Here is a 24,551-nt window from a genome sequence, read left to right on the forward strand (position 1 = left end):
AGATACCCGGCATCCCTCTATCCCTATCTGTCCCTCTATCTCCTATTGCGCGAATTCGAAGAGCTCCCCGCACAATCATTTGCACGGTAGTTTGCACGCTAATTTGTTCAGTAGTTGGCTAATAAATAACTCAAAGTATGTGCTCGACTTAAGGATACCCGGTATCCCACTATCCCTATCTGTCCCTCTATCTCCCCTTTCAGGACTTGACGCGCTCAAGGTCAGCTTGCCACCCACTTTGAGCGTGTTCACGCTATTATTGTGGAGTGTGTGGGTAAATAATAGTAATGTTTTCAGAATTCCGGGTTCAACTAACTCGCTTGAGTGCTCGCTCATTATTTAATGGCGATGCGAGCATATGCACGACGCGGTGGGACGCTGAGAGAGCGGAGCTTACCCGAGCTGAGCTTGTAGCTTGCTAAAATAGATGGACAAGCAGGTGAGCAAGTGGGTAGGTGGGCTGGCGGGAGGGAGCGAAGGGGTGGCGACGAAAAATCCCCCCGCGTGTGCTGTGATCATTGTTGTGATATGTTTGTGTCGTGTGGTGGTATTTTTGAATTGTTGAATTAGATGCCCGTGTGCGCGAGTATCTATCGGTCAATGCACCAATTTTATAGCGTCAAAATGTGTTTCGTCGTCGTCGTCGTCGTCGTCGGCGTCATCGTGTGTTAGCTAAGTCTAAGATAAACCTTAGGCGGGCGGGTGTGCGGTTATCAAAGACTCGACTCGATGCCGATGCGATGCGATGCGAGTCGGATCGGATCGGATCGGGTTGACATGACGACTCTCAGCACTCGGAACTTGGCTCTCTGGCTCCTCCACAATGAATGCGCGTACTCGACGCTCAATGGCGATTAGAAAAATATCAGTAAAGAGCTCAAAAGTGTTACGGCCGTATAAATATGAATCGCGTCGCGACTAACGCCTCATAACGGCCATGGCATTAGAAAACCTTCGACTACAATTGGCACAAACACGCAAGCGGTCAATGGAGCAAGGACAAGGACAAAGACAGGGGCAAGTGCAAGGACAAGGTCAAGGACGTCTTGCAATTGGTAAGGGGAAAGGAACACAGGGACAACAGCAAGGACTGCTCACTCTAGGAGTGCTCCTCCTGTTGCTTGTCCCCGCTCAGACCAAAGGATACAGCCAGCAGGAGCTGCTCACCTGGCTGCAACGCAGTAACTTTGGCTATCAGGTGCTTCAGCAGGCGCACAACGAGACCGTGCTGTCACCCTCCATCGATAAGAGCGATGTCCTGTGTGTGGCCCAAGTACGGTTGCTGCTCCAGGCTGCCGAAACGAAATCGCTGCCTGCCCTGAAACGTAAGTCAAGCTTGAGTGCGAACTCATGATCAAGGTAACATATAGAACTCACCTCATTCAATCGAACAGTGCTCGATGCGTGGGGAAAGTTCCCGCACGGTCTGCTCTATGGCCACTTCAGCGACATGGGCAACTACGATGCCTGCTTAAAGCTGCCGGAACAGATGCAACAAAGATCGATCACTCAGAGTAAATACTGCCTGGCGCACATTCAATTCGAGAGTCTGCTGCCTCAGGCCATGGAAACGTTGAGCGTTCAGATTGGCACCTGCATTCCGGCCACTTGCCGAGCAACGCTCCTGAATCGCTGGCTGGGCGAATACCTCAAGGAACTGTTCGAGGACGCAGAGGCGATGCCACAGACTGCGATGGTGGTGGAGGAGAATTGCAGCCTGGAACAGAGCGAACCTCTCACTGGACTCGACTGGTTTGCCATGTAAGTTTAATTTCTATCCACGCTCTCAGGCCATAAACTAAATGACTAATTCATTGTTTTTTCGCTCGCTTTCGTTTCGATTGCCTCTACTTGCAGTGCGTTGCTTGTGATCATCGTCCTGGTCGTGCTGCTGGGGACAATGTGTGACTACACTCAAGGTGAGCTGCTGAAGATTCGCCCCGATCGGGAGCGAGAGCGGGGGCGAGAGAGCGAACTCAGTCCGCTAGCGACTCTGCTGCCAGAAGAAAGCTATCTTTTGGATATTTATGAGTACGAGTACGAATACGAGTACGAGCATTAAATTCACTTGGCTTATCTATACGACCTATGCCTTCTCTATAAACTGAATTATTTCCAAAATGAAACTAAAAGAAATGAAAATGAAAACGAAGCAAGTCTGCAACTGACTGATAGAGTGAGTTATTCGCATATTCGCATGCACAATCTAACCCAAACTAACAAACCTAACCTCACTCACAAATCACAAATTCAATGTGCAATCATTTTGCAATTTTTACTGCGCAATTTCAATTCAGCTTCTTCTTCTTCCTCTTCAAGGTGACTTCCCAAAAAAATACCCACAAAAATATGCTCATTATTTAAAATTCCATGATTACCTTATGCAATCACTTCAACCTCTTTGTCTCCCTCTCTCTCCTCTCTCTCTCTCTCTGTCCTACTCCTTCAATCACACATCATCATAAATCTGTCTCGCTCACTCCTTTGTTTAATTCATTTGTCTTTTCTGTTAGCTATAAGTCTTCAGTGTTTTTAATCTGCCAAGGTCTCTCCTTTATTTTAAAGAGATCTTGTTGTTCATCAACTCTGCATTTATGTATGTGTCTATATGTATCGTATAATCTATCTCGTTCTGATGTTGAAATTTTGCCATATGTATGTCTCACTCTTTAATTATAACTCTCTTACTTAATGCAATTTGTGTTTTCTGTTCGCTCAATGTCTGTAGTCTCCTTTATGATTCTTTATATCGATTTATTTATGCTCTCCTTTATATAACTCTCTTTGAAGAAATTTCCATCTCCCCATCTCTCTCTTTAATATTAACTCTTTTCTTCTTCTTTCAAATCTTCCCCGTCGTCTACGACATTTTATTCAATATAGTCTTTCTGACATGGACAATTTTTAAGAGATCTGACTCTTTGACTCTATATATAGTATTGGGAATTGACCACGTTTTTTCTCTGTGGTGTATAGTACCTTCCCTAAGTCCATCTCTCTCTCTTTCTCTCTTTTCCTTCCAAGTCTTCTCAGCAACCTCATGAAATATTTTATACTCTCTTTTTGGCGTTCATGATTTTAAGAGATATTAACTTCTCTTCAGCTTCTCTATAATCTCTCTCCCTGTTCCACACCTTGGCTTCCCATAAGTCCATCTCTTTCCAACTCTTTTCTTTTTCTTCTGAATCTTCCCGTTCCCCTCCCTTTGCTATAAGCTTTATTGTACACTCTATAGATTCGTTCATTTTTAAGATATCTCCCGTCTCTTTTCAGCATTATACCTTTCCATAAGTCCATCCCTCTCTCTCCCTCTCTTTCCCTCTCTCGGTCTACCAAATCTTTCCAGACACCTTCGCCATTTTATTCGCTATACTCTCTCTGCTGATGGCTTTTGGAGATACTACTATTTAATTCCTCTATGAGCAAATATTTCTGTCTCGCTTCAACTCCTCGCCTGACCATAAACCCATCTCCCTCTCTCATTCGCTCTCCAGTCAATATCAATTCTTCAGTCAGTTAAAATGTCATTCTTCAACGTGGCGTCTTCTGTGTAAAATCCGTTCGCTGTTTCAAACCAAGTTTTCCCATTTTCTACGATTATTCACAGCCACTTACAATTTTTTAGTTATCCTCAAGTCCTCAGTGATCGTTAAAGTTTTCATATCAATTGTTTGCCACGTCGTATGGTTTTGTACGAATTCTTCACATGCTTAAAGTCTTCTGATAGACGCTGCGCAGTTCAGTCTTTTGGTTACCCTAGAAATATACAAACTTTCCTTATTCCGTGGCTCAACTTTTCCGAACCTTCCAGTACTACTAAGATGAATTCCTTTCCCGGGGCTGCACTACAGCCTGCTCTTCGGTCTTCTAGTCGTCAGTTCTTCAACTCGATCAGTCTAATAACTCTTCCTTTCTTTTCTGTTTTTTCAGCTCTCAATAATAAGCTGCTATTAGCTTTCTCGCTGCGCCAGAACTTGCGATCCCTGATGCAGACAACGTCCAGGGCAGCTGGATCCCATGTGATTCCCTGCCTGCATGGCATACGCTGTCTGACCATCATCTGGATCATCTACGGCCACGACAACATGTTCATGCTGCTCTCACCAAATGTGAACAACTATGAGGTTGTTGCCTGGGCACAAACCCCATATTCGATGATTCTGCAGAGCGGAACAACGTCTGTGGATACCTTCTTCCTGCTGAGCGGCACGCTACTTGTGATGGCCACACTCCGTGAGCTAGAGCGGTAAGTGAAGTGCACCCTGAGCGAGTGATCCCTTGAATAATCCCCTTTGCCTTACAGTCAATCGGGCAAGCTGAACATCCCGTTGATGTATCTGCATCGCATTGTGCGTCTTACCCCAGTTCTCGCTGTCGCTGTGCTGTTCTTTATGACGCTTTTTCCTCGGCTGGACAACGGTCCGCTCTGGCAGCAATTCACCAGCTCCAGCCAACTCTGCAGTGACACCTGGTGGGCTACCATTCTCTACGTGCAGAACTATGCAGCCGCTGGTCGCATGGTAAGTCACACAACATCGCCATAGATCTTTGGGTTCAGGGTACTAATTCAAGTGTTGAATTCCCATAGTGCTTGGGTCACTCCTGGTACCTCGCAGTAGACATGCAGTTGTTCCTGCTCTCCCCATTGCTCCTTTGGCCACTTTGGCGCTGGCGCCGACGTGCTGCGGGAAGCATCCTGTTGCTTATTGTCCTGCTCTTTGCCTGTGTCTTCTGCATTGTAATGTTCAATGACCTGAAGGTGTTTAACCGCAACGGGTAAGTTTTACTCAGACTTCCTGATACTTTCTAACTTGACTTGTTGTCTGCCTAACTCCCTGATTGGAATTCCTGACTGACGTCATTCCTGACTCTAAAATTCTGTCTAGATTTCTCACTCTCTAGCCGTCTTTAACTTTTTGAGTTGACTTCTCGCTTTACAAAATTCCTGACTTTCTATCATATTCCCGACATCCTAACTATCATACAGTTCCCAACTTTTTGGCTTCACTTCCCGTCTGAATTCCTGACTGCTGCACTTCCTGACTCTCAGACGGTTCCTAAAATGCTGTCAGCATTTCTGACCCTCTCACCGTCCTTGACTTTCTGAATTGACTTCTTGACTGTCGGAATTTCTGACTCTCTGTCATATTCCTGTCTTCCTGTCTATCATACAGTTCCCAACTTTCTGACTTCACTTCCTGACTACCTGAATTCCTAAGCCCTCTTACTCGTCGGCTTCTTGACACTTACTTTCTCACACACACTCTATCTCTCTCTATTCCATCAGCAACCTGGGTGAAGACTCTCCACAGATGCGGATGATCTACTACACGACGCACGCTCGTGCTACGCCCTGGCTGATTGGTCTACTCTTCGGTTACTTTCTGCACAACGAGAAGGGCAGACGTCGTCAACTGCCCTGGTGGCTGGTGCTGCTTCTCTGGCTTGTCTCTATCACCCTCATGTGTCTCGTCATCTGGATTGTCTATCCGTTCACGCAACCAAATGCGGAGGCAATTACGCCCCTCGCTGGCGCCTTTTACATCTGCTGCAGTCGCATTGTGTGGTCCGTGGGTCTGTGCTGGCTTATCTGGGCGTGCCACAGCGGACTGGGAGGTGTGATCAATACGCTGCTCAGCTGGTCCTTCTGGCAGCCCATCTCGAAGCTCTCTTATTGCCTCTACATTTGGCATCTGCTCATCGAGACAATTAACACAGCTCGCATACGCACAAGTCAACACTTTTCCAACTACGATGCGGTTAGTAATGACTTTTGTCTCTTCTCGCAGCTTTCTGATTACTAATGCTTTCTTTACTCGCAGATCCTACGCTTCTGGTCGGACTTTGGAATCACCATTCTAGTGGCGATGTTTATGTTTCTTTTTGTGGAAACACCTTTTGTGCGACTGGAAATGCAGTTGCTATCATCGCTACGTGAACGCCAAAAGTCAACTGCAGCGCCTCAGGCGCCAAATGCAGCCACGTCCACAGTTAATCTGAGTGTGATTACAGCGCCATCTAGCGTCTCGCAGCAAAACCTAGTCGAAGCCTAAGTGCCTCTCATCCAAACGAAGCCAATGACAGCAGCTGGAGCATCGATGAGCTGGAACTCATCACAAGATATTCACATAGTATTCACATTGTCATAGGCAATAAACCTAAGTATAACGATAACAAATGAATAATTATGTTTAATGTTGGGTGAACTTCAGGGTATAATTGTGTCGATTTATGTCACAACTTACAGTTGCATTTCTCTTAGAATTCTGGCTTATTCTTCCAATTCAGCAGGGTCTTCCTTAGCATATCATATTCTGTTGATTTCCTGACGTGATTTTGAACTGTCTGTCAATAAAAATTTAGCAGATAAAAAGATAATTCATTACAGGATATTGTTGAGTAAGCATGACTAACTTAAAGTTAACATTAGGAGTGTCTTCGGATATTCCAATTAAAATTCCTAAAGAATAGTCTTTATATTGTGCGTTTTTCTCTACAGACATGGGTAGGGAATTTTAAATGGTATCTTAAACAGTTACACAGAAAATAAAGTTCTAACATGAAGATTTTGGTCTTACTAAGGATTTTGGTCTCAAAAGTGCGACAAGAACATGAAAATCTTAATGTTAGAAAACATATTTTGATGAACATTTGATAAAAGACGCAAGTTTTTATTAGTAAGTATACAAAATCTTAAAACTATTTGATAGAGCAAAGTAAAACTGTGCTACTTTGATTTAAAAATGAGTAGCGGGTATCTCACAGTCGAGCACACTCCACTGCAGCTGTCTTACTTGTTATTAATAAGAACTTACGTCTTATAAATTTATTTATAATTTATAAATTTTGTTGAAATCAAGATGTGCTTCCCTAAGCTTAAGATTTTCATGTTCTTGACGAACTTGTTAAACCCAAACTCTTAGTACTAAAAGCAAAACTTTGAGTTTAGAACTTTTTTTCCAGTGTGGGGTATTTTAGATTTTAATTTAAAGCAAGAGTTATAATCTAACTTCAAACTTAATATTGAGTACTTACTGACAGTAGGCAAATGTTGAAACTTACAGAGCATTCGATAGGCGCACACTTTCGCCTGAATGTGGAATTGGAGTAAACGCGAATTTGCAATTTTCCAACCGCTGTTGTTGAAGTTGTTGCTGTTGCTGTTGCTGTTGCCTTCGATATGCGCATAGTAAACGACTCGAGGCTGTTGCAGACGTTGAGTCTCGAGTGCTCTCATGTGGATGGATGACTGAGCGGCGCTTGCAAGATTCCCAGATTCCAGTCCAGATTTACTTTTATTATGACTTTTTACCATTTTTCGCATTTCGCTTTTCGCTTGGCACTTTCAATTTCCAATTTCCGTTGTGTTTAGTGCTGCGTTGTGTGACGTAATCTCGCATTTCCCCCTCAGAAACACTTTGATTTTCCTTGGGAATTATTGCTCATTGGGTTTTCACATCGCATTTTGGGGCGGCAACAAAAGTCGCATTATGGATTCGATTCAAATAAAACGAATTGAATTGAATTAAAAGTGAAATAAAACACGATTAATTGCAACCTCGTCGTTAGAGTCGCAATCCTACAAATTACTCGTTAATGGATTTCAATCAAACGTCTTTCGAATCTCGAATCTCGACACTCGACTTTGAAGTAGTTTGTATTGCCCAAAGCCACAGCTGGAGTTGCAGCTAAAATTTAGTTTGAATTAGACTCGGAGTTAGTGCTGGTAATTCAGTTATAAAATCAACCTGAGACAACGACCTAATACTGGATCATACTTATGTGTATGTGTCTGTGCCTGTGTGTGTGTGTGTGTGTGTGAGTGTTTGGACAAGTTGATACATGTTTCGGGCATAACTAAAACTATATGCAGTTAATTGTTAAGCAAATGAATAAACATAACGCGAGTGCAGCATCACAGTGGGTGCCTCAGCAATACCCTGTAAAGAAAACATGAATTGACTTAAAAAAATATAAATGAAAAGAAATAATATTCAAAATAATAGATACAATCATAAGAATAATAATATTACTACAACCAATAATACATACATTAAAATATAAAGAAATAATAATCACAATAAAAGATCTAAACATATGTAAGAATTATCATTCTTGAAATAATAATAAATAAATTAATAAATTAAATTAAAAAAGAATATAATAAAAAATACATTTTAATAACAGAAATAATAATAATCAAGAATTAATTAATCAATATTCAACCAATTTTAGTATTTAATCCATAACTTTGGCAATAATCATAACGATACAAAATATTATAGATAGATTTCATAAAAAGAATAATACTTGTAATACAATAAAGATATATTAAAAATACGATTTAATAACAGAAATAATAATAATAAATAATAATAATCACGAATAAAATATTTAATATTAAACCTATTTTAATTTAGTATTATATTTAATTCATATCTTTGACATTAATCATAATCATAATAAAAGTAAAAATACTTATAATACTTGCAATATTAGTAAATGTGAATAACAATTAAGAACATTAACAATCAAGAATAGATTAATCAATATTAAATCAATTTTAGCATTTAATCCACAACTTCAACATTAATCATACGCAACGTATACCCAACTGGCATCAGGACCAACTCCTTGTACAGGGTAACTTAATGAAGGCTGCAACACAGCAACACAGTAACGAGTAAATTATATAGTAAATAGAGTTTAGTTTAGTTTTATGAACCATTCCGTTGCACTGTGGGGCGCAAGTGACAATTGGCCGCGTGTCGACAAATACCGTTACTCTCTGCAAATATGTGACCCACTGTGATCACTGACGGGGTCGCAACGAAATCGAGAGTTATCGCGAGTGTGCACAAAAAGTAGTGCAAAAGTAATTGTAACCACGCACAGAACTGGACAACTGCCTGATCTACACGTTGCCTGACTAGCTGACTAACTGACTGGCTGACTAGCTGACTAGCTAACCCGTCTAACTCGTTGGCCACTTAATCCACACACAACGCCCAGGCAGCTTCAATTCCAATTCCAATTCCGAGTCGGAGAGTCAAGGCAGCCAACTGGCGACAAGGCAACGGCCAGTTCTGATTGGAACGCCATCGAGTGCGGTACACAACAAGCGCTCCACCTTTTTTTTGTCTGTTTGCCTCGCCGGGATTTGTGATTTCGACAGGATGTATTGCATCATCCGATTGCTGTCGCTGCTGCTTCTGGTTGCCTTTGCAGCTGGGCAAGAAGAGCAACGCGATAAACGCGCCACGGTGACCATTGACTTTGGTCTCCTGTTGCGCAATCTGCTGCAGAAGAGCGCTCAATTGTCCAGCGCCAAGGTGAACATTACACGCACCTTGGCCAATGCGGCGACCACGCGACGTCCGATGATGATGCCCACAACGACGACGACGACGACGACAACGACAACAACGACGCCGCCTCCTCCGCCACCTCCGCCGCGTCCCTGGCCACGACCCTATTACGGTCACGGTCCAGGGTGGTGGCCACGTCCTGGCTACGACCTTGGCTACTCCCCCTACGACTACGACTACGGTCCAGCCCCGCCGCCACGTCCCTCGCGCGTCCGTCCGCCGCCGCGTCCCGTGAGTCACTATGACTACTTTGACTACGACGTGGACTCGGGGCCAGCTGGACCACCACCGACTACTGCAGCGCCACCGCCTCCACCACCGCCGCCGCCGCCACCTCGTCGTCGTCCTCGTCCGCAGTCGCCACCGCCTCCGCAGCCCCAAGCACCACCTCCGCAGCGTCGTCCTCGACCGGGATCGCAGCTGGGTGACCATCTGATCTATCAGTACGCACAATCGACTGGTAAAATACGCACACTTTTAACTAATTGCCGTACAATTGGATTCTCTCCAACACTTTGCAGATACCTTCTCTAAGCCCCGCTTCTTTGCGGACGAGGTGGCGGCTGCGGCTGCGGCAGTTGGCGAGGACGAAGCACCAGCGGGAGATGGAAATGAAAATGCTGACGATAATCCCACGGACAACAACGATGTGAATGATGCGCCCGATGGAGCCGACACCGACTCGGACAGCGACAGCGACACCGATCAGCAGCAGCCTCCCAACAAATTCCTAGTGAACTATCCGGGTGAGGATTACTTTGTGCAACGACAGCCGCTGGGTCTGGCCAACCCTGGCCTGGGATATTCACCCTTCAACAGCTTCCCATCTGCATCCGGTTCTGCAATCCCCTCCTCAGCATCTCCAGGAGCGCCGTCGAGTTACTTTTAGGTCGACATCGACATTATCCTGTGCTTACCACTCGGGCTCTTTTTTGTGTTTTTTGTCCGCTTCCTTCTTGGGTTTCTGTATATAAAGTTAGAGCACTAAATAAACAAATACAAATACTATACAAATATAAAGTGTGTGTCTGCTTTTATTATAACTCTGTACCTGCAGGGAATGTTTGTTATAGGCAGAAGGAGGCATCTCCGATTCTATAAAGTTTTTTTTATTCTTGAACAGTGTTAACAGACGACAATATAAAGCCATGTCCGTCTGTCTGTCTGGCCGTCCGTCTGTATGAACACCTAGATCTCATTGACTATAAGAGATAGAGCTAAAATTATTTTTCAACAGTACTTGTTATCTTTGCACGCGATCAAATTGGTCTCAAATTTTTAATACGCCTACTTCCGCCCCAAAAAATCGACAAAAATCTAATAACAAACGTAATTTAAAAGCTAGACTCGCTAAAGAATGTTGATATACAGAAGAATAAGTAAGTATTTATGATTCTTAAGTATTTGGTTGTGATTGGAGAAAAATTGTAGAAGATATTTAAGAACAACTTTTGTATGGCGCCTATTGCAATGGGATTTAACCTGCTGTGGTTGAAAATCTGGTATATTTAGGTCTCTATGGCATATTTCTAAGGTAATCGATATACGAAATATGGCCTTCAGAATATTTTAATATTATTTGCGGTACATTAATTCGGTATATTTTTGACAATCTTGTATATTTTCCACTTGTTGTATATTTCTAATGTAGTACTTCAACGAAATACCAAACATGTCATTCAGTATTTTTTATATTATTTGTGGTATACTATTTGGTATATTTTTAAGTTAATACCGCACTTAATTGTTAAATTTTAATCAATGGAGTCCCGAACCCAGAATAAGAAAACGCGCATAGGTATCGTATTTTGAATATCCTAACAATTTTTATTTGTTTTATAATATCCTCAAGAAATATCATTTAATAAGTTATTAACACATAAAACAAATTAAGAGTAGTATTTGAATAAAAAATTGTTTCATTATATATTAACATCATTTTTGTTTTTTTTTTTTGGGTTTTTTGGTTTTTGTTTTGCTTTTGGTTTGTGGTTTCTTCATTCTTCTCTTGCATTTTTCATAGATCCATTGAAATATATATATATATATATATATTTGTTCATTTTTTGTTGTGTATATATATATTTGTATTCTTAAAGATTTGCCTTTCTTTAATCATATATTTTGTTGTTATGTATAATAGTTGTGTGTTTGAGTGTGTGTGTTAACATCGTCACTTTTCTTTGGTTTTCATTTCATTTTTGGTTTTTGGTTTTTTTTTTAATTTTCATTTTTGATGAGTTGAGAATATCGTAAAATTTTGATGCTTTATTAGTTAAAGTTGTAAAGATTTGCTAAGTATGTATATATACATAAAAATAATTAAAACTTTATGTATGTATATCGTAATATGTTTGTTTGTTGTATATGCTTGCAATGTTATCAATATATTTACATCAATCATAAACGTTTTCGAATAAATCATATGCAGAAATTCAGTCTTATTAAATAAATCAAAACTAAGGTACTTCATGTATGTACGTGTGTGTGTTTGTGTGTGCGAATGTGATTTCAAATTGCTAGTAAACTGCATCAATCAAACGATCAATCAGTCAATCATCAACCTATCTCGTCATAGGCGATCTCCTCAGTTGTCTCTAGCTGGGTATTGCTAATTTGTCATCTTTTGTCATTTCAATCAACTACATATTTATTGCATTGGACTTGGTTAAGTTAAGTTTCAATCTATCAATCAAATGTGTGTGATCATCTATTTGTGTGTGCTCAATCAGAGTAGTTCTCAAATGTTACGAGGGCACTGTGAGTCTTGTTACGAGTAGGTATGAGCATATTACGATGTTGTATATATGAATTCTTCCTCATTTATTATGATTGAATATTTATTTTTCATTGATGTTTCTTGAAACTATTAAAAAATGCACAAGTTTTGTTAACGGAAGCATGTTTCATATTTCTTCTGGTTTCTATTTCGTTTAGTTACTTTTTCTTTTTTTTCGTTTTTGGAACTGTAGAAAATCTATGATAATCTATTTGTTATATTAAGTATTTCATACACATATGTTAGCTTCAATTGGTGGTATCGAAAGAACCGAAAGGTGGAAGAGCAAACTCTGGTTTGCTAGTTTAGCTAGTTAGTTAGTTGCATAGTTGGTGCATATGTTGTACATATGATGGCGGTAAAACAACTTTCAACTGCTGCGACTTAGGATATGTTTTTATCGTTTATCGCTAATTAGTTTAGTTTTATTTTCTCTCTTGGTTTCGTTCGAGTTTATCATTTAAGAAGTCATTCTGGTTGCATTCTCATCATGTTTGTTTGTTCCTCGTTCTCATAAAAATATATATTTGTTTTGGATGCTACGAGTATACGAATATATATGTAAGTATATATATTTGCATGTACCCAACATATCATCGGTTCTACGAGCATTGATAGATAGTCTCCATTTTTTTTTTTGTAGTTGTTGTGGGTGCATTTGGCACTCAAAGTGATTTTGGGGACGGGCGGGGCGATTGAATACTAAATGAATCGAGTTGAAGGATAACAAAATAAAACAATAACAATACAAATTCGGACAGTTGCGACTTAAGATATACTTAAATTGATATGTACACATTCAGACCGTGAAAATGAAATGATATTAATTCTTATAAGTAACATATTATCGAAGAAAGTGTAAAGTGAAGTCGAGTCATTATTTGATTTTTTTTTCTTTTGAGTATGTTTTTGGGTTTCTTTCAATCTTTAGTATTTCTACTAGTCTTCATCTTCATCTTGGCCGTTTCTAACCCTACTTTTCGTTCTGTCTGTGCGTATGTTTGTGTGCGTGTGTGTGTGTGTGTGTGTGTGTGTGTGTGTGTGTGTGTGTGCGTGTATGTACAGTTGTGTCTTTGCTTGGAATGAAAAATACGCAAAACGTAAACGATAATAGCCACGAACCATAAGACATAATGATATGAATAAGAGTAAGGTATTAAAGTTACATTATAAATCGTATTACTCATAAATACAATAGTTAAGAATTTGTTATTGATTTTCGCTTTTCGTAGCATATAAAGTGGAAAAGGGTACGCTTTGTATATAAACACTAGAGTATTTTTCCTTTTTTTTTCCTTTTGTCATTAATTTTTACATAAGTATTTTGTTTGCGTATTATTTTTTCTTCTTTTTCTTTACATAAACTTGTTTGAATTTTTTTTTTTTGAATAGTATTCGATTCGATTAGTAAATATGGTAAATTTTTCGCATTTCCTTTTTTTCATTGTTTTTTGCTTTTTTGTTGGGTAGTTTTTGGTTTTTTTTAAGTAAAGTTAAAGTTAATTATTGAATTACAACAAATATCGAATACCGAATACCGCTTAAAAATGAGTTTAGCGCGAGCTTCTAGAGAGTAGAAAGAATAACACATTTCGAATAAGTATAAAGTACTCGGGTACTCGAGTACTCGGGTACCGTTAATACCGTGGTAACCGTAACGATATATGTATGTATAAGGTATATAAATGGGGCATAGCAACAATAACTGGTAATGGCAAAGTCAATAATCATAAATATAATTACATAGGATTGATTGATTGATGTGATAATACAAGTACGAGTAAAGATTTGAGAATCGAGAATCCAGATTCCATATTGCAGATTGTTTTTTTTTAACGGTGTTTCTGTGTTGTGTGTGTCAAATTGGATTTGATTGTGTGGATGTTCATACGAAGGCCCCAAAAAGGATTATCTACTTGAAAACGTAGTTCTCTCTCTATCTCTCTCGCTTTCGAAGAGTCTCTTTTTAATCATTCCTTTGGAAGCTTGTCATTCCTCCTTCATTCTTCATTCTTTGTTTTGGGACTTTCCTACAAAAACCCACAAATACAACTAACTACACCTCTGCTGTTGTCTTCCTGTGTCCCTCTTCTGCCTCTATGTGTGTGTGTGTGTGTGTGAGCAGTAGAGTGCGTGTGTGTGCATTCGAATATCTACGTGCTGTACAGTAAACACACACTCCCCAAAGCACACACACAAACACACACAGAGAAACAGAGTCAAACACAGACTGAGTTGTGACTGCAGAGTGAATTTAGAGCACTTAAAATACGGTCACACTATTTCTCAATTTCGTGCTTAATAATCTCAAAAATATCTGTGTGTTGTGCTTGCTTCGTATTCTTTTTCATCTTTTATAGCTTTTGCTTCTGCTTCGATTGGCAACCCAACCCCAAAGGGGAAAACGAAAAGAACGTGAAAGAAACAAATCCTAACCTCAATCTCAATGTCAATCAGCAAGCAACCCAAACACAAGGATTGTCAATCGAATCGAAGCAGTTGCTCATATATCAACTCGAATGCGATTTTAACTATTACTTTGCATATTTATCTAATAATAATCAATATATATGTATATATATATGGATATGTGTGAGTGTGTGTGGGATATTTGTATAGTTATATATTGTATATGTATATGTATGTAGGTCATATGTATGAATTTGTACAGCGGAACCTCAACTACTCTATGGAAATGGCAAGTGGAAATCGAAAAAAACCTCCTGGGCTGAGGCCCCACTGTACGTAACGCTTGTATATATCGTATATATATATATAAGTATATAAGTTATATCGTTAAACTAAATAAGTCTAATCATATTTACAGGTATTGGTTTGCCAGATCTATATGCATATTGTAGTTAGGTAGCTTGATGGGCAGGTAAGGTCGGTAGAGTAGATATCAACTTAGCTTGACTTGACTTGAATGGCGTTAAGTTGACTCCGAGTTCGTCTCTGCGCTCTCTCTCTCTGTTATCGGTTTCGCTGCAGTATATCGGGAGGTCGCTGCAGTACATCGGGAGGTCGCTGCCGTACCGAGCCAACATAATGCTAATAACATAGTAAACGAGTATTTTGTTGGGTGCAAATTGTAGTGGTCTGTGTAGGGAATACTCGTCAGGCGTCAGGAGTGAGGAGTGAGGCGGCGGCATATCGAAGTGCTTAGTCATCCCACGTAGGGAACTGTCCCTCGTCGACAAACATGCTAAACTGTCCGGTATACTGATGCTCCAGTGTGCGACCGGATGAATTGCTGGCTGTCGTGCCACGACCAGCTGCTCCAGCTGGTGGCGTTGCTCTCGCATCACCTTCCGATGACTTACCGGACTTGTTCCCAGCACCTGCAGTTGCGGTTGCATTCCTTGATCCGGCCGTCGATGTTGTTGTCTTTGAATAGCTATAGCGTTGCTCTAGAGAAACAAATCGTATCAAGCTTAGAATTGATATTTGAAATTTATGTCAAGCACTTCACTCACTTGTTGGCTGCTTGACCTCCTTGCTGGCCCAGACCGGTTCATGCGTCTGATTATACGATTGCTGATCCCAAACGGCCTTCTCATCAACGTTTTTGCTCTACAAAATCGAATTGAAGTTTAGTAACGAAATTGCTAAACTAAATCAGAGCAAATGAATAGAATGATTATCACCAGCGAACTTACATAATCCTTGTCGACATGAAGCTCGAGTTCATCGCTGGTCTGCTCGAGACTGCTGTGCGTGATGCCGTAGTAGAAGTACATGATGAAGCCGATGGACATCCAGACGGTGAACCTAATTAGGGTCAGTATGCTTAGCTTAAATATTAAATAAATGTTAACAGTTATTGCAATAGCCGGAATAAATGGAAGTCCTGGCGTAAGAAACGCGAGTGCATATCTGTGAAGGAAGATGGATAATAGATTTGATTTGAATTACATTTCATAAATTAACGAAAGGAAAGTAAAGCAGACCAGACCAGAGGGAGAAAAGCTTTACCTATTCTGTGGTTGTCTCGATATAATCAATAATATCACAAATATGCCGATAAATAAAATGATGTAAATGAATACGGCGAGCCCGCCGGACCAGCCGATGGCAGCGAACAAATCCAAGAAGAATATGAGACCGAACATGATTCCAACTAGTTTCGTGACATACATGCCTGGGTTTGGTTTAGTTTCGAGTTCAAGTTGAAGTTCAAATTCGATTGGCGATTGGTTTACAAAATTTTGTTGATCGATTATTGCGATTGCGATGACGATGTCGATGTCGATTACGATGTCAATCATTACAGAGGGAGCAAACAAAAGAAATGAGAGAAAGCATAACGCATAAATCAATTTGAATTTCAAAATCGATGTCGAAGCGTCGCCTTTCCACCATTTCACTTACCACTTTCAGAAGTCGCCTGACCGGGATTGATCCAGGGAAAGAAGCCAGGACACAGGTACGCATAGCTATGGATCTTTCGTGTGATAAAATTCAATCCCATCGTATCAAAGGCCGTCGCCTGTCCAGTCGGTCCAGTGGGTGCCCCATGCACACTGCCATAGAACTTATTCTCCGAGCGATCCGACACCAGAAACTGATCGTCCCGTCCCCCTAGGTAACCCTCCGGACTGTCATCAATGAACGAATCATCCGAATCGGACATGCCACGCGTCACCCGCTTAATCGTCAACTTGTTCGGCTCCAGCACCTCCGAGGGTCGCGAATGCGGATCACTGGTCGCGGTCCCCGGTGCCAGCGGAGTTCGCAGCTGTGCCGGGAGCAGCTCCACCAGCGAAGTGCTGTGCGGCTGATAGCGTAGGACGAGCACACAGGTGGACACAAGCGTGTAGGCAAGCAATGTGCCAATCGACATCATCTCGACGAGAATGTCCAGCCGCACAGTGAGCGCGACCAGAGCTGCAGCCAAACCGCTGCCAATTGTTGCCAGCCCTGGGACATTTGTGCGTTGCCACAGATGCGAAAGTTGTCTGCATGAGAGAAGAAGAAGTTGAAGGGATGTTCCGAATATATTCAAATGTTCAAATGCTCACCTGAAGATCAAGCCATCCTGGGCCATCGCATAGATGACACGGGGCATGGGGAACATCGAGCCGAACATGGCCACCGAGAGTCCAGCTGTGGCTCCAATCGCGACCACAGCTCGGCACTTGGGCGCGTTCACATAGGACCACATCTGCACAAGGGCTGCGCCCACATTAATATGATCATACGGCACTGCAAGATGGAGAATTATAGTAAGGGGTTTTTAGGAAGCAATCGATGGGAGAAGTAAAGTATGGGATTTTTAGAGAGAAATCGATGGGGAGAAGTCCTCATTCATAGACTTTTAGTAACGGTTCAACTGTAACTACTTACCGACTAAAGTAAGGACTAGACTAACGGTGACATAGGCAATAAGAACAACAATGAGGGAGCCAACAATGGCCTTCGGTATGCTCTTCTGTGGATTGTGCGCCTCCTCGCCGGTGGTTGCGATAATATCGAAACCAATAAATGCATAGAAACATGTGGCAGCGCCCGAGAAGACCTAATGGAGAGAGAAACAGAGGGTTAGGGGAAGGAAAAGTTGTGAAATAGGGGATACTTACACCACTCCAACCGTAGGGCAGAAATCCTTGATGCTCCGACCACGTTTTAGTGTCGACATAGAAGAAACCAGCGGCCATAACAAACACCCACGTCGCCAGGTTGATGGCATTTAGAGTGTGATTAAAAATAACTGATTTGCTGGCGCCCATCGCCAATACGCAGGTCATGATGAGCGTTATGCCAAAGGCAATAAAATCAGGTGGTTTGCCTACGAACAGCAGCAGCAGCGAGGATAAAAATAAACACATCACAATTAGTACGTGTATAATAATAAAATCAAAGTCGTCGCATCATTCTCACCGAATATCGTGCCAATTGACTCGCTCATCGCGTTCGCAATCGCATTGCCAGTCAACGAATCAAAACTTGAACTTAACGCACAGGCACAGGCACTTGTTCCTAATCAAATTAAATCAATAATCATAATAATAAAAGCAGCAAAACTTCAAGCACTTGCTCACCTATTAGATATTCCAATATCATGTTCCAACCAATTATAAAAGCTACAAATTCTCCAACTGCCACATATGAATACATATAGGCCGAGCCGGATGTGTGTGGCACACGAACGCCAAATTCCGCATAGCAAGCGCCTAAAAGAAACGAATAACAACAGCAACAAAAATGAGAAAATAAGAATGTAAGAGGTGTGTGTAAGGTGAGTGTCCTCAGCAAAAGGATTATCCGCACTTCACATCTTGTGCAAGAGACTTTGGGAAACTAATCCTGAATTACTATATTACACTAGTTTGCACTTACTTTAGATTTGCCTTTTGTTTGGCGGAAAGTGCTTCATGCAATAGGATAGCACTCAAGACATCTTACAGCGAATCAACATCGCATTGTTCGAATGCGGAAGGAATACTAACAAGTACGTGCAAGGGTTCTTTATTATCTCAACATGAAAGTCTCTTGCAAGACTCTTTTAAACATTAAAATTTAGTTTATAGATGACTAAAGATTAAGCAATTAACTCCACGATACTTTTTTAACATTAACAAAGTTGATATTACTTGTTATTCGGCTCGAATTTCGAAAATACCTTTTTTTTCAATTCACGGCATTTCCACTTGTTTTGTGTTATAGCGGAAACATGTCAAAATTAAACTTCATTAAACACTAATTTGCACATCTGTTTTCATACTACTTGTTTTTCAGTTCACACTTCAAAGTGTTTCCACTAGTTGTGCTTTATAGTGGAAACACTTCAAAATTAAACTTCATTAAGAAAAAGCACATACTTTCAATAACTTCTGCCACGATAATTGCTTCAAATATTTCCTCTTATTTGACAATGAAAACTACTCTACAGCTCCGAAAAGACTGAAGTATTACGTTAATGAGAGCTGTGTTAACGCTGTGCACACTTACCTGAGAATATACTCGCGATCGCCGCTATAATAAAACTAATAATCACACCAGGTCCAGCCATCCTTTGAGCCACCATGCCGGCAACGAGATACATGCCGGTGCCGCAGCAGGAGCCGATGCCCAGTGAGGTTAGATCGAGGGTATTGAGACATTTCTGCAGCGGACATAAACGTTAAACGTACTTGTAAATGAATTTGAAGTAATTGTAGAATAGTAGATAATCATCTTCGTACCGTTAGCTTGGGCTTTGTGGGCTGTGCGTTGCCATCCTGCAGCTGCTTCACATCCTTGGTGCGTATGAGCTTCGGCAAGAGCGTTGTGGAGCTGACACCCGGTGGCAATGGCACCCTGAACTTGACCTAAAATGAATGTAAAGTATATAGAATAACAGATAGGGATGCAGAGAGAGAGAGAGAAAGAAGAAGAAAGCATTGCTTTAATTGGTTTCATACTTGAGTGAACGCCAATGAACTGGAAGCTCTTTTGCGTTCAGCGTTCTGCGTCTTTTTTGCAAATGGAAGACGCAAGTGGCATTGAGAATCGAGTCCCTCCACAGCGGACAAGAAAAAATATGAGAGAAAATATGTAAAAACCCGGCGGCTGTTTTCCAACTTGCTCGACACAGCAATACCCTAGATTTCTTACTCAATCGTTTGTCATTAAATATTACAAATATCAAGTATACGTTGAGGGAAATATCTTTCCCTAATTTACTACTTTTTCATAAATTTCGATTAAATAAAGGTATTCATAGTATTAGTTGCACTCAACATTATAAAAATGCACAAATATAATACAGCTAGAAAAATATCATAAAAAATCATCAACATTTTTCTACTTCAATATTATTAAGAATCTTATTAAAATTGTGAAATTTGCATAAAAAAATTAAATTTAATGATTTATTTTGATATTTTCCCAATATTATTTCTCAATATGATTCAAAATTCTGTTAAAATTGTGAAAATTGCAATAAAAGTAAGATTTTAATAATTTATTTTTATATTTTTCTAATATTATCTTGCCAAAATTGTGAAATTTGCATAAAAAGCTAAAATTTACTAATTTATTTTTGATATTTTTTTATAATATTATTTCTTCAGATTATTAAGAATCTTGTTAAAATAGGGAAAGTTAAAATTTAATGATTTATTTTATATATTTCTAATATTATCTTCTTAAAATTGTGAAATTTGCACAAAAAGTTGAAATTAAATGACTTGTTTTCATATTTTTCCAATATTATCTCTCAATATTATTTTATGTGATTTGCCATTTTTACCACATTGTCACACACTCATTAAAGTTATGTACAGCATACCCTCTATTGCGTTTTTCTAGGGTATACTCATAAAAAAAAGAACTTGTTAAAAGTCGAGTATACTCAATGCCAACGGCCATGATAAGCACAAATTGAAATGCCTTTCAGCTGAGCTCCCTTTGCTCTGCACTCCTCCTTCTCCTTTTCTTCCTTCCCCTCCTCCTCAGCCGCCAGTAGCCATCCGTCTCCATTCCCTTGTCCGCTATCTGAATAAGAGTCTGCAGAAACCACAAGGCAACTCAGCTCAGCTCAGTTCAGTTCAGCCCAGGCCTAACAATCGATATTTGCAACAAGTTTTTTTTACGGCCTACGCAGCCCGCTAAAGGCCACGAGAAGTCCTGCCAGGAAATGACTACGAAATGTGCCAGTGTGTATGTGTGTGTGTGTGGCGTTGTTGCATGCAACAGTGGGCGTCGTGCATGTTACATAACAGTCACTGAATTCCCTGAAAGATGCTAGGCCACAAAAACATCTCAACCAGCTTCTCGTCTCTCCGCCAAGGAAAGGAAAATATGCCAGTCAAATGCAACAAGCACTTGCCTCAAACTCATGCCCCAAAACTGAAGAGAGAGAGTCGCATCTCGCAAGCTTGTTATTAATGGTTGCTGTAAAGCAAAAGGTCAACGCAACGGCAAAGACGGAAGATGGCAGTCTGAGCTGAATGACAAACAGCTTGCCACCTCACATCTTGGATCATCTGAGCAGCTTTCATCAAATGCCATCAAAATGAAATTTGATGCAAACTCAATTCCAAGGCTGAATACAAAGGAATGTTGGCCAATGGGACGTATGCGTAATGTGCGTATGAGTGATATTTTGTGGGAAAACAATTTATGATGTAATGTGAATACGAATACGAGAATGCGAATGAAAGAATGAATGAAAGAGATCCCAATTCGAATTCAAATACGAATACGAATACGAGAATGCGAATGAATTAAAAAAAAAATAATGAAAGAGATCTCAATTCGAACTCGAATTCTAATTCTAATTCCAATCCCAGATGTGCAGCAAGCAATTTTAACCCCAAGTGGCAGCTAAGCCAAGCAACCGTCGTGTTCCCAACTTGTTGAGCTATTTATAAGGACAATCGAGTTACGAGTTACGTGTGCCGCACAGTGGGCAAATCTCAGCAGCAACAGCAGCAAAAGAAAATAAAAAATGTGCGCTGCAAGTGGGAAATTAAAGGTAAAACAAAAAAAAAGCAGCGCCATTAAAAGCAGAGTCCAAAAAGCTGGTGGACACACAAATGTGGTATAAATATACAAGTAACAATGGGGAACGGGGGCGGACAGGAAGGTTCTCTAAACTGGGTAACTGGGCAACACAGTGGGAAGAAGGGGGTGGAGAGGGGTAACAACGGCGGAGACAGCCAAGCCATAAAGATAACGCAGTACACAGCCAAAATGCTTCCTCAGCTACCCTGTGTTTGCCCCCCCCCCCTCCTTCACCCCCTCTCCTGTCACATTCCCCCACTCCTACTTCTGCCCACATACCTAAGCTCAACATCCCCTTTTCCCCTCGCCATTCGCTCGCAGCGTATGCTCCCAGAGGGTTTTTGTTTTTACGCTTCGGCATCGCTCGCTCAACATCGTCGTCGCTGTTGTGTGTGCTGTTGTTGTGTGTGTGTGTGTGCGGGTGTGTGTGCGTGAGTGTGAGTGTGAGGGAGAAGGGGCACTTGTGGGTGAGCAGCCAGTGAGCAGTATTACAAGCGACTCCAAAGCCAAATGGATTTGCATAAGTCTACACACACACACACATACATACATACGAACAGCGCCTCACATGTGTATGTGTAAGTACAAGCGCATCGCTATGTCTCTCTATCTCTCTCTCTCTCTCGCTCTCACGCTCTATCGTAATGGGCATTTTACGGCAAGCATTACAACAGCAAATTTGCTTCATTTGTACAACACACACACACATTCACGTGGACACATGCATGTTTGTGTGTGTGTGCTCGCTCCATTTTTAGCTGTGACAAAATGAAGCGAAATTCACATTTCAACATGAAAATAACTCTGCATGGACACACACACACATAGAAAAAACAACATACGTATGCATTCAAGTAAGTTTCTTGTTCTTCTTACCTTTTCCAACACCAACAGCAAATCCGATGGCTTCATTGTGAATGGCAACAATAGTGTGTGAATGTGTGTGTTTAACTCTTAATATGTTCACAATTTGTGCGCTCTTGCTGCTCTCCTTGCTCTCCTTGCTCACGCTGCTCCTTTTGCAGTTGTCACTGTCGTTGTTGCTGTTGTTGTTGCTGCTGCTGTTGTATATTGCTTTTGTTGTTTTGTTTGGTTTGCTTTCACTTTTGCAGTTGGATATTTGCTGCTGGCGCTTTGACAATTCCTTCTTGCTGATGGTTTCCGTCTTCCTTTTTTCGTAAGCACAGTTCTCCTCTCTTTCTCTCTCGCCTGTTCACTTACTCTTTTGCAGTACAGTGTGCGTGCTTTACTCGCCGTGCGTGCGTGTGCGTGTGTGTGTGTATGTTTATAACTGTCTGTCTGCTGCCTGCCTGTCTGTTTGTGTGTATGTGTGACACAGACTTGCACTTGCTGTAACTGTTCCTTTTGTTATTGCTGTTGCTGTTGTTGTTGCTGTTTCTGTTGTTGTTGCTGTTAGTGTTACAGTTGTTGCTGCTGCTGCTGTTATCGCTTTATGTTTTACATTGATTTTTGTCTGCAACGTCATTCTATATTCAACAGTTTTTGAGCTTTTTTTGTTGCTGCTGCTGCTCCTGCTGATGATGCGGCTAGCGTTGCCTATATTCATTAGCATCGCGGATGAAGTGGAGAAGAGAACAATTAAGGGACTTTGTAATTACACTCAGAATTCGCAATTCACATTTTCAATTTCAAGAACATCAAAAATTCACTTTCACTTTCGAAAACGGTGGCGCTTACAGCGACGCCGACGCCGACGTCGCTGCTCACTGCCCTTCTGGCAGTTCGGACTCGAACTTTGATAGGGACACACTGTCACTTTCTCTACCATTGGCCCTTCTCTGCATCTGTATGTGAGCGTGTGTATGTGTGCGTTTGTATGTGTGTGTGTTGTTGCGCGCGTTTGATTCACGTGGCCCACACACACACATATACACACACACACACACACACTCAATGCAAATGCAATAATTGCACACACACACATACACGAATGCTAAATGCCAACGAAGTGACGAGTGAAAAAAAATTAGCAACAAAAAGCACACTCACACCTACACCGACACATACACACACGCATACAGTTAAGCAGTTACAGATTAAAACAACAAAAAAAAAAAACAAGAAAAAGAAGAGCTTGCAACGGATTTGCAACTAATTTCGAATTAATATCAACTGTATGTACATATTTATATTAATTTTGTTGTCGATTCGAATTTTATTCAATTTTCTCTACGCGCGTCCAACTTCAACAACGACTTTTAACTACAGTTTTGTGTGAGACTCGCAACTCGCAAACTCGCGACTTGCTGCGGCGGCGATTCACTGAATGGAATTGCTGCTTGAATGCTTGCAATTTTTCCGTGTGTATAACTTTCTTTTTTTTCCTTTTTCGGGAGCAAAAAAATGCGATACGCGTTTTCACTACCGTTGCGAGTCGTCACTGGCTTCTGCTGCTGCTTCTGTTGCTGCTGCTGCCTACTATCTCTTCTTCTTTAGAGTGAAAAAGCTTTAGCTACTGCCCTTTACACACAGCTTCAGTTAAGCCAGAGCGAGAGAGCGAAGTTATATTGTTGTTGCTATTGCTGTTGCTGTTGCTGTTGCTGTTGCTTTTACTACATTCTAGTCAAAGTTGCCAGACGCCGCAACGCAACGCAACGAACAGCAGCAGATGTGGCAACTCCGCGTAAAGCTTTCAAACTTCCTGCCAGCTCATACATACACACACATGTGTATCTATAACAGAGTTAATAGACACACACACAGATGCGACGCTTGAAAGTAGGCAACGGTAAATGCAACGACCAATAGCGCAGACGCAACTCTCTCGCTCTCTCTCTCGCTTTTGCTTTCGAATGGTATACAGCAAACAGACTTTCACTTTTTGTTGCGCCCAGCGGCGCTTCGTTTCACACCCCCAAGCAAATATGCAAATAATTGTGTCGCAGCAATGTGTC

The 24,551-nt window shown here is 41.0% G+C and overlaps 3 protein-coding genes across 5 annotated transcripts; 2 read left to right on the top strand and 1 right to left on the bottom strand.

Annotated features, from left to right (window-relative positions):
- The first annotated feature begins 944 nt into the window (after positions 1-944).
- LOC132796030 (nose resistant to fluoxetine protein 6) lies at positions 945-6,164 on the top strand. Its single transcript, XM_060807044.1, has 8 exons — positions 945-1,325; positions 1,395-1,761; positions 1,858-1,919; positions 3,931-4,246; positions 4,304-4,520; positions 4,589-4,776; positions 5,288-5,759; positions 5,823-6,164. Exons 1-8 carry the CDS (start codon positions 989-991, stop codon positions 6,051-6,053), a joined length of 2,190 nt encoding a protein of 729 aa, XP_060663027.1. The 5' UTR covers positions 945-988; the 3' UTR covers positions 6,054-6,164.
- A 2,969-nt stretch (positions 6,165-9,133) lies between these two features.
- LOC132796493 (uncharacterized) lies at positions 9,134-10,305 on the top strand. Of its 2 annotated transcripts, none has more exons than XM_060807683.1 (2): positions 9,134-9,811; positions 9,890-9,988. In XM_060807683.1, the coding sequence occupies exons 1-2, from the start codon at positions 9,177-9,179 to the stop codon at positions 9,900-9,902; spliced, it is 648 nt and encodes a 215-aa protein (XP_060663666.1). In that variant the 5' UTR covers positions 9,134-9,176; the 3' UTR covers positions 9,903-9,988. The 2 variants fall into 2 exon arrangements, with proteins under 2 accessions (XP_060663666.1, XP_060663665.1); XM_060807682.1 differs by having other exon boundaries at positions 9,135-9,828; positions 9,890-10,305.
- Positions 10,306-11,202: 897 nt separating this feature from the next.
- LOC132796037 (probable cationic amino acid transporter) lies at positions 11,203-24,084 on the bottom strand. Of its 2 annotated transcripts, none has more exons than XM_060807052.1 (14): positions 24,023-24,084; positions 22,513-23,193; positions 19,332-19,457; positions 19,099-19,252; positions 18,189-18,320; positions 18,028-18,126; positions 17,727-17,935; positions 17,494-17,665; positions 17,169-17,352; positions 16,519-17,105; positions 16,123-16,288; positions 15,807-16,023; positions 15,624-15,720; positions 11,203-15,557 (listed from the first exon to the last, which is right to left on the bottom strand). In XM_060807052.1, the coding sequence occupies exons 2-14, from the start codon at positions 22,546-22,548 to the stop codon at positions 15,310-15,312; spliced, it is 2,427 nt and encodes an 808-aa protein (XP_060663035.1). In that variant the 5' UTR covers positions 22,549-23,193; positions 24,023-24,084; the 3' UTR covers positions 11,203-15,309. The 2 variants fall into 2 exon arrangements, with proteins under 2 accessions (XP_060663035.1, XP_060663034.1); XM_060807051.1 differs by lacking the exon at positions 24,023-24,084 and adding an exon at positions 23,780-24,003.
- Positions 24,085-24,551: the final 467 nt, after the last annotated feature.

This window comes from Drosophila nasuta, chromosome X (assembly GCF_023558535.2).
Source record: "Drosophila nasuta strain 15112-1781.00 chromosome X, ASM2355853v1, whole genome shotgun sequence".
Classification (NCBI taxonomy): Eukaryota; Metazoa; Arthropoda; class Insecta; order Diptera; family Drosophilidae; genus Drosophila; species Drosophila nasuta.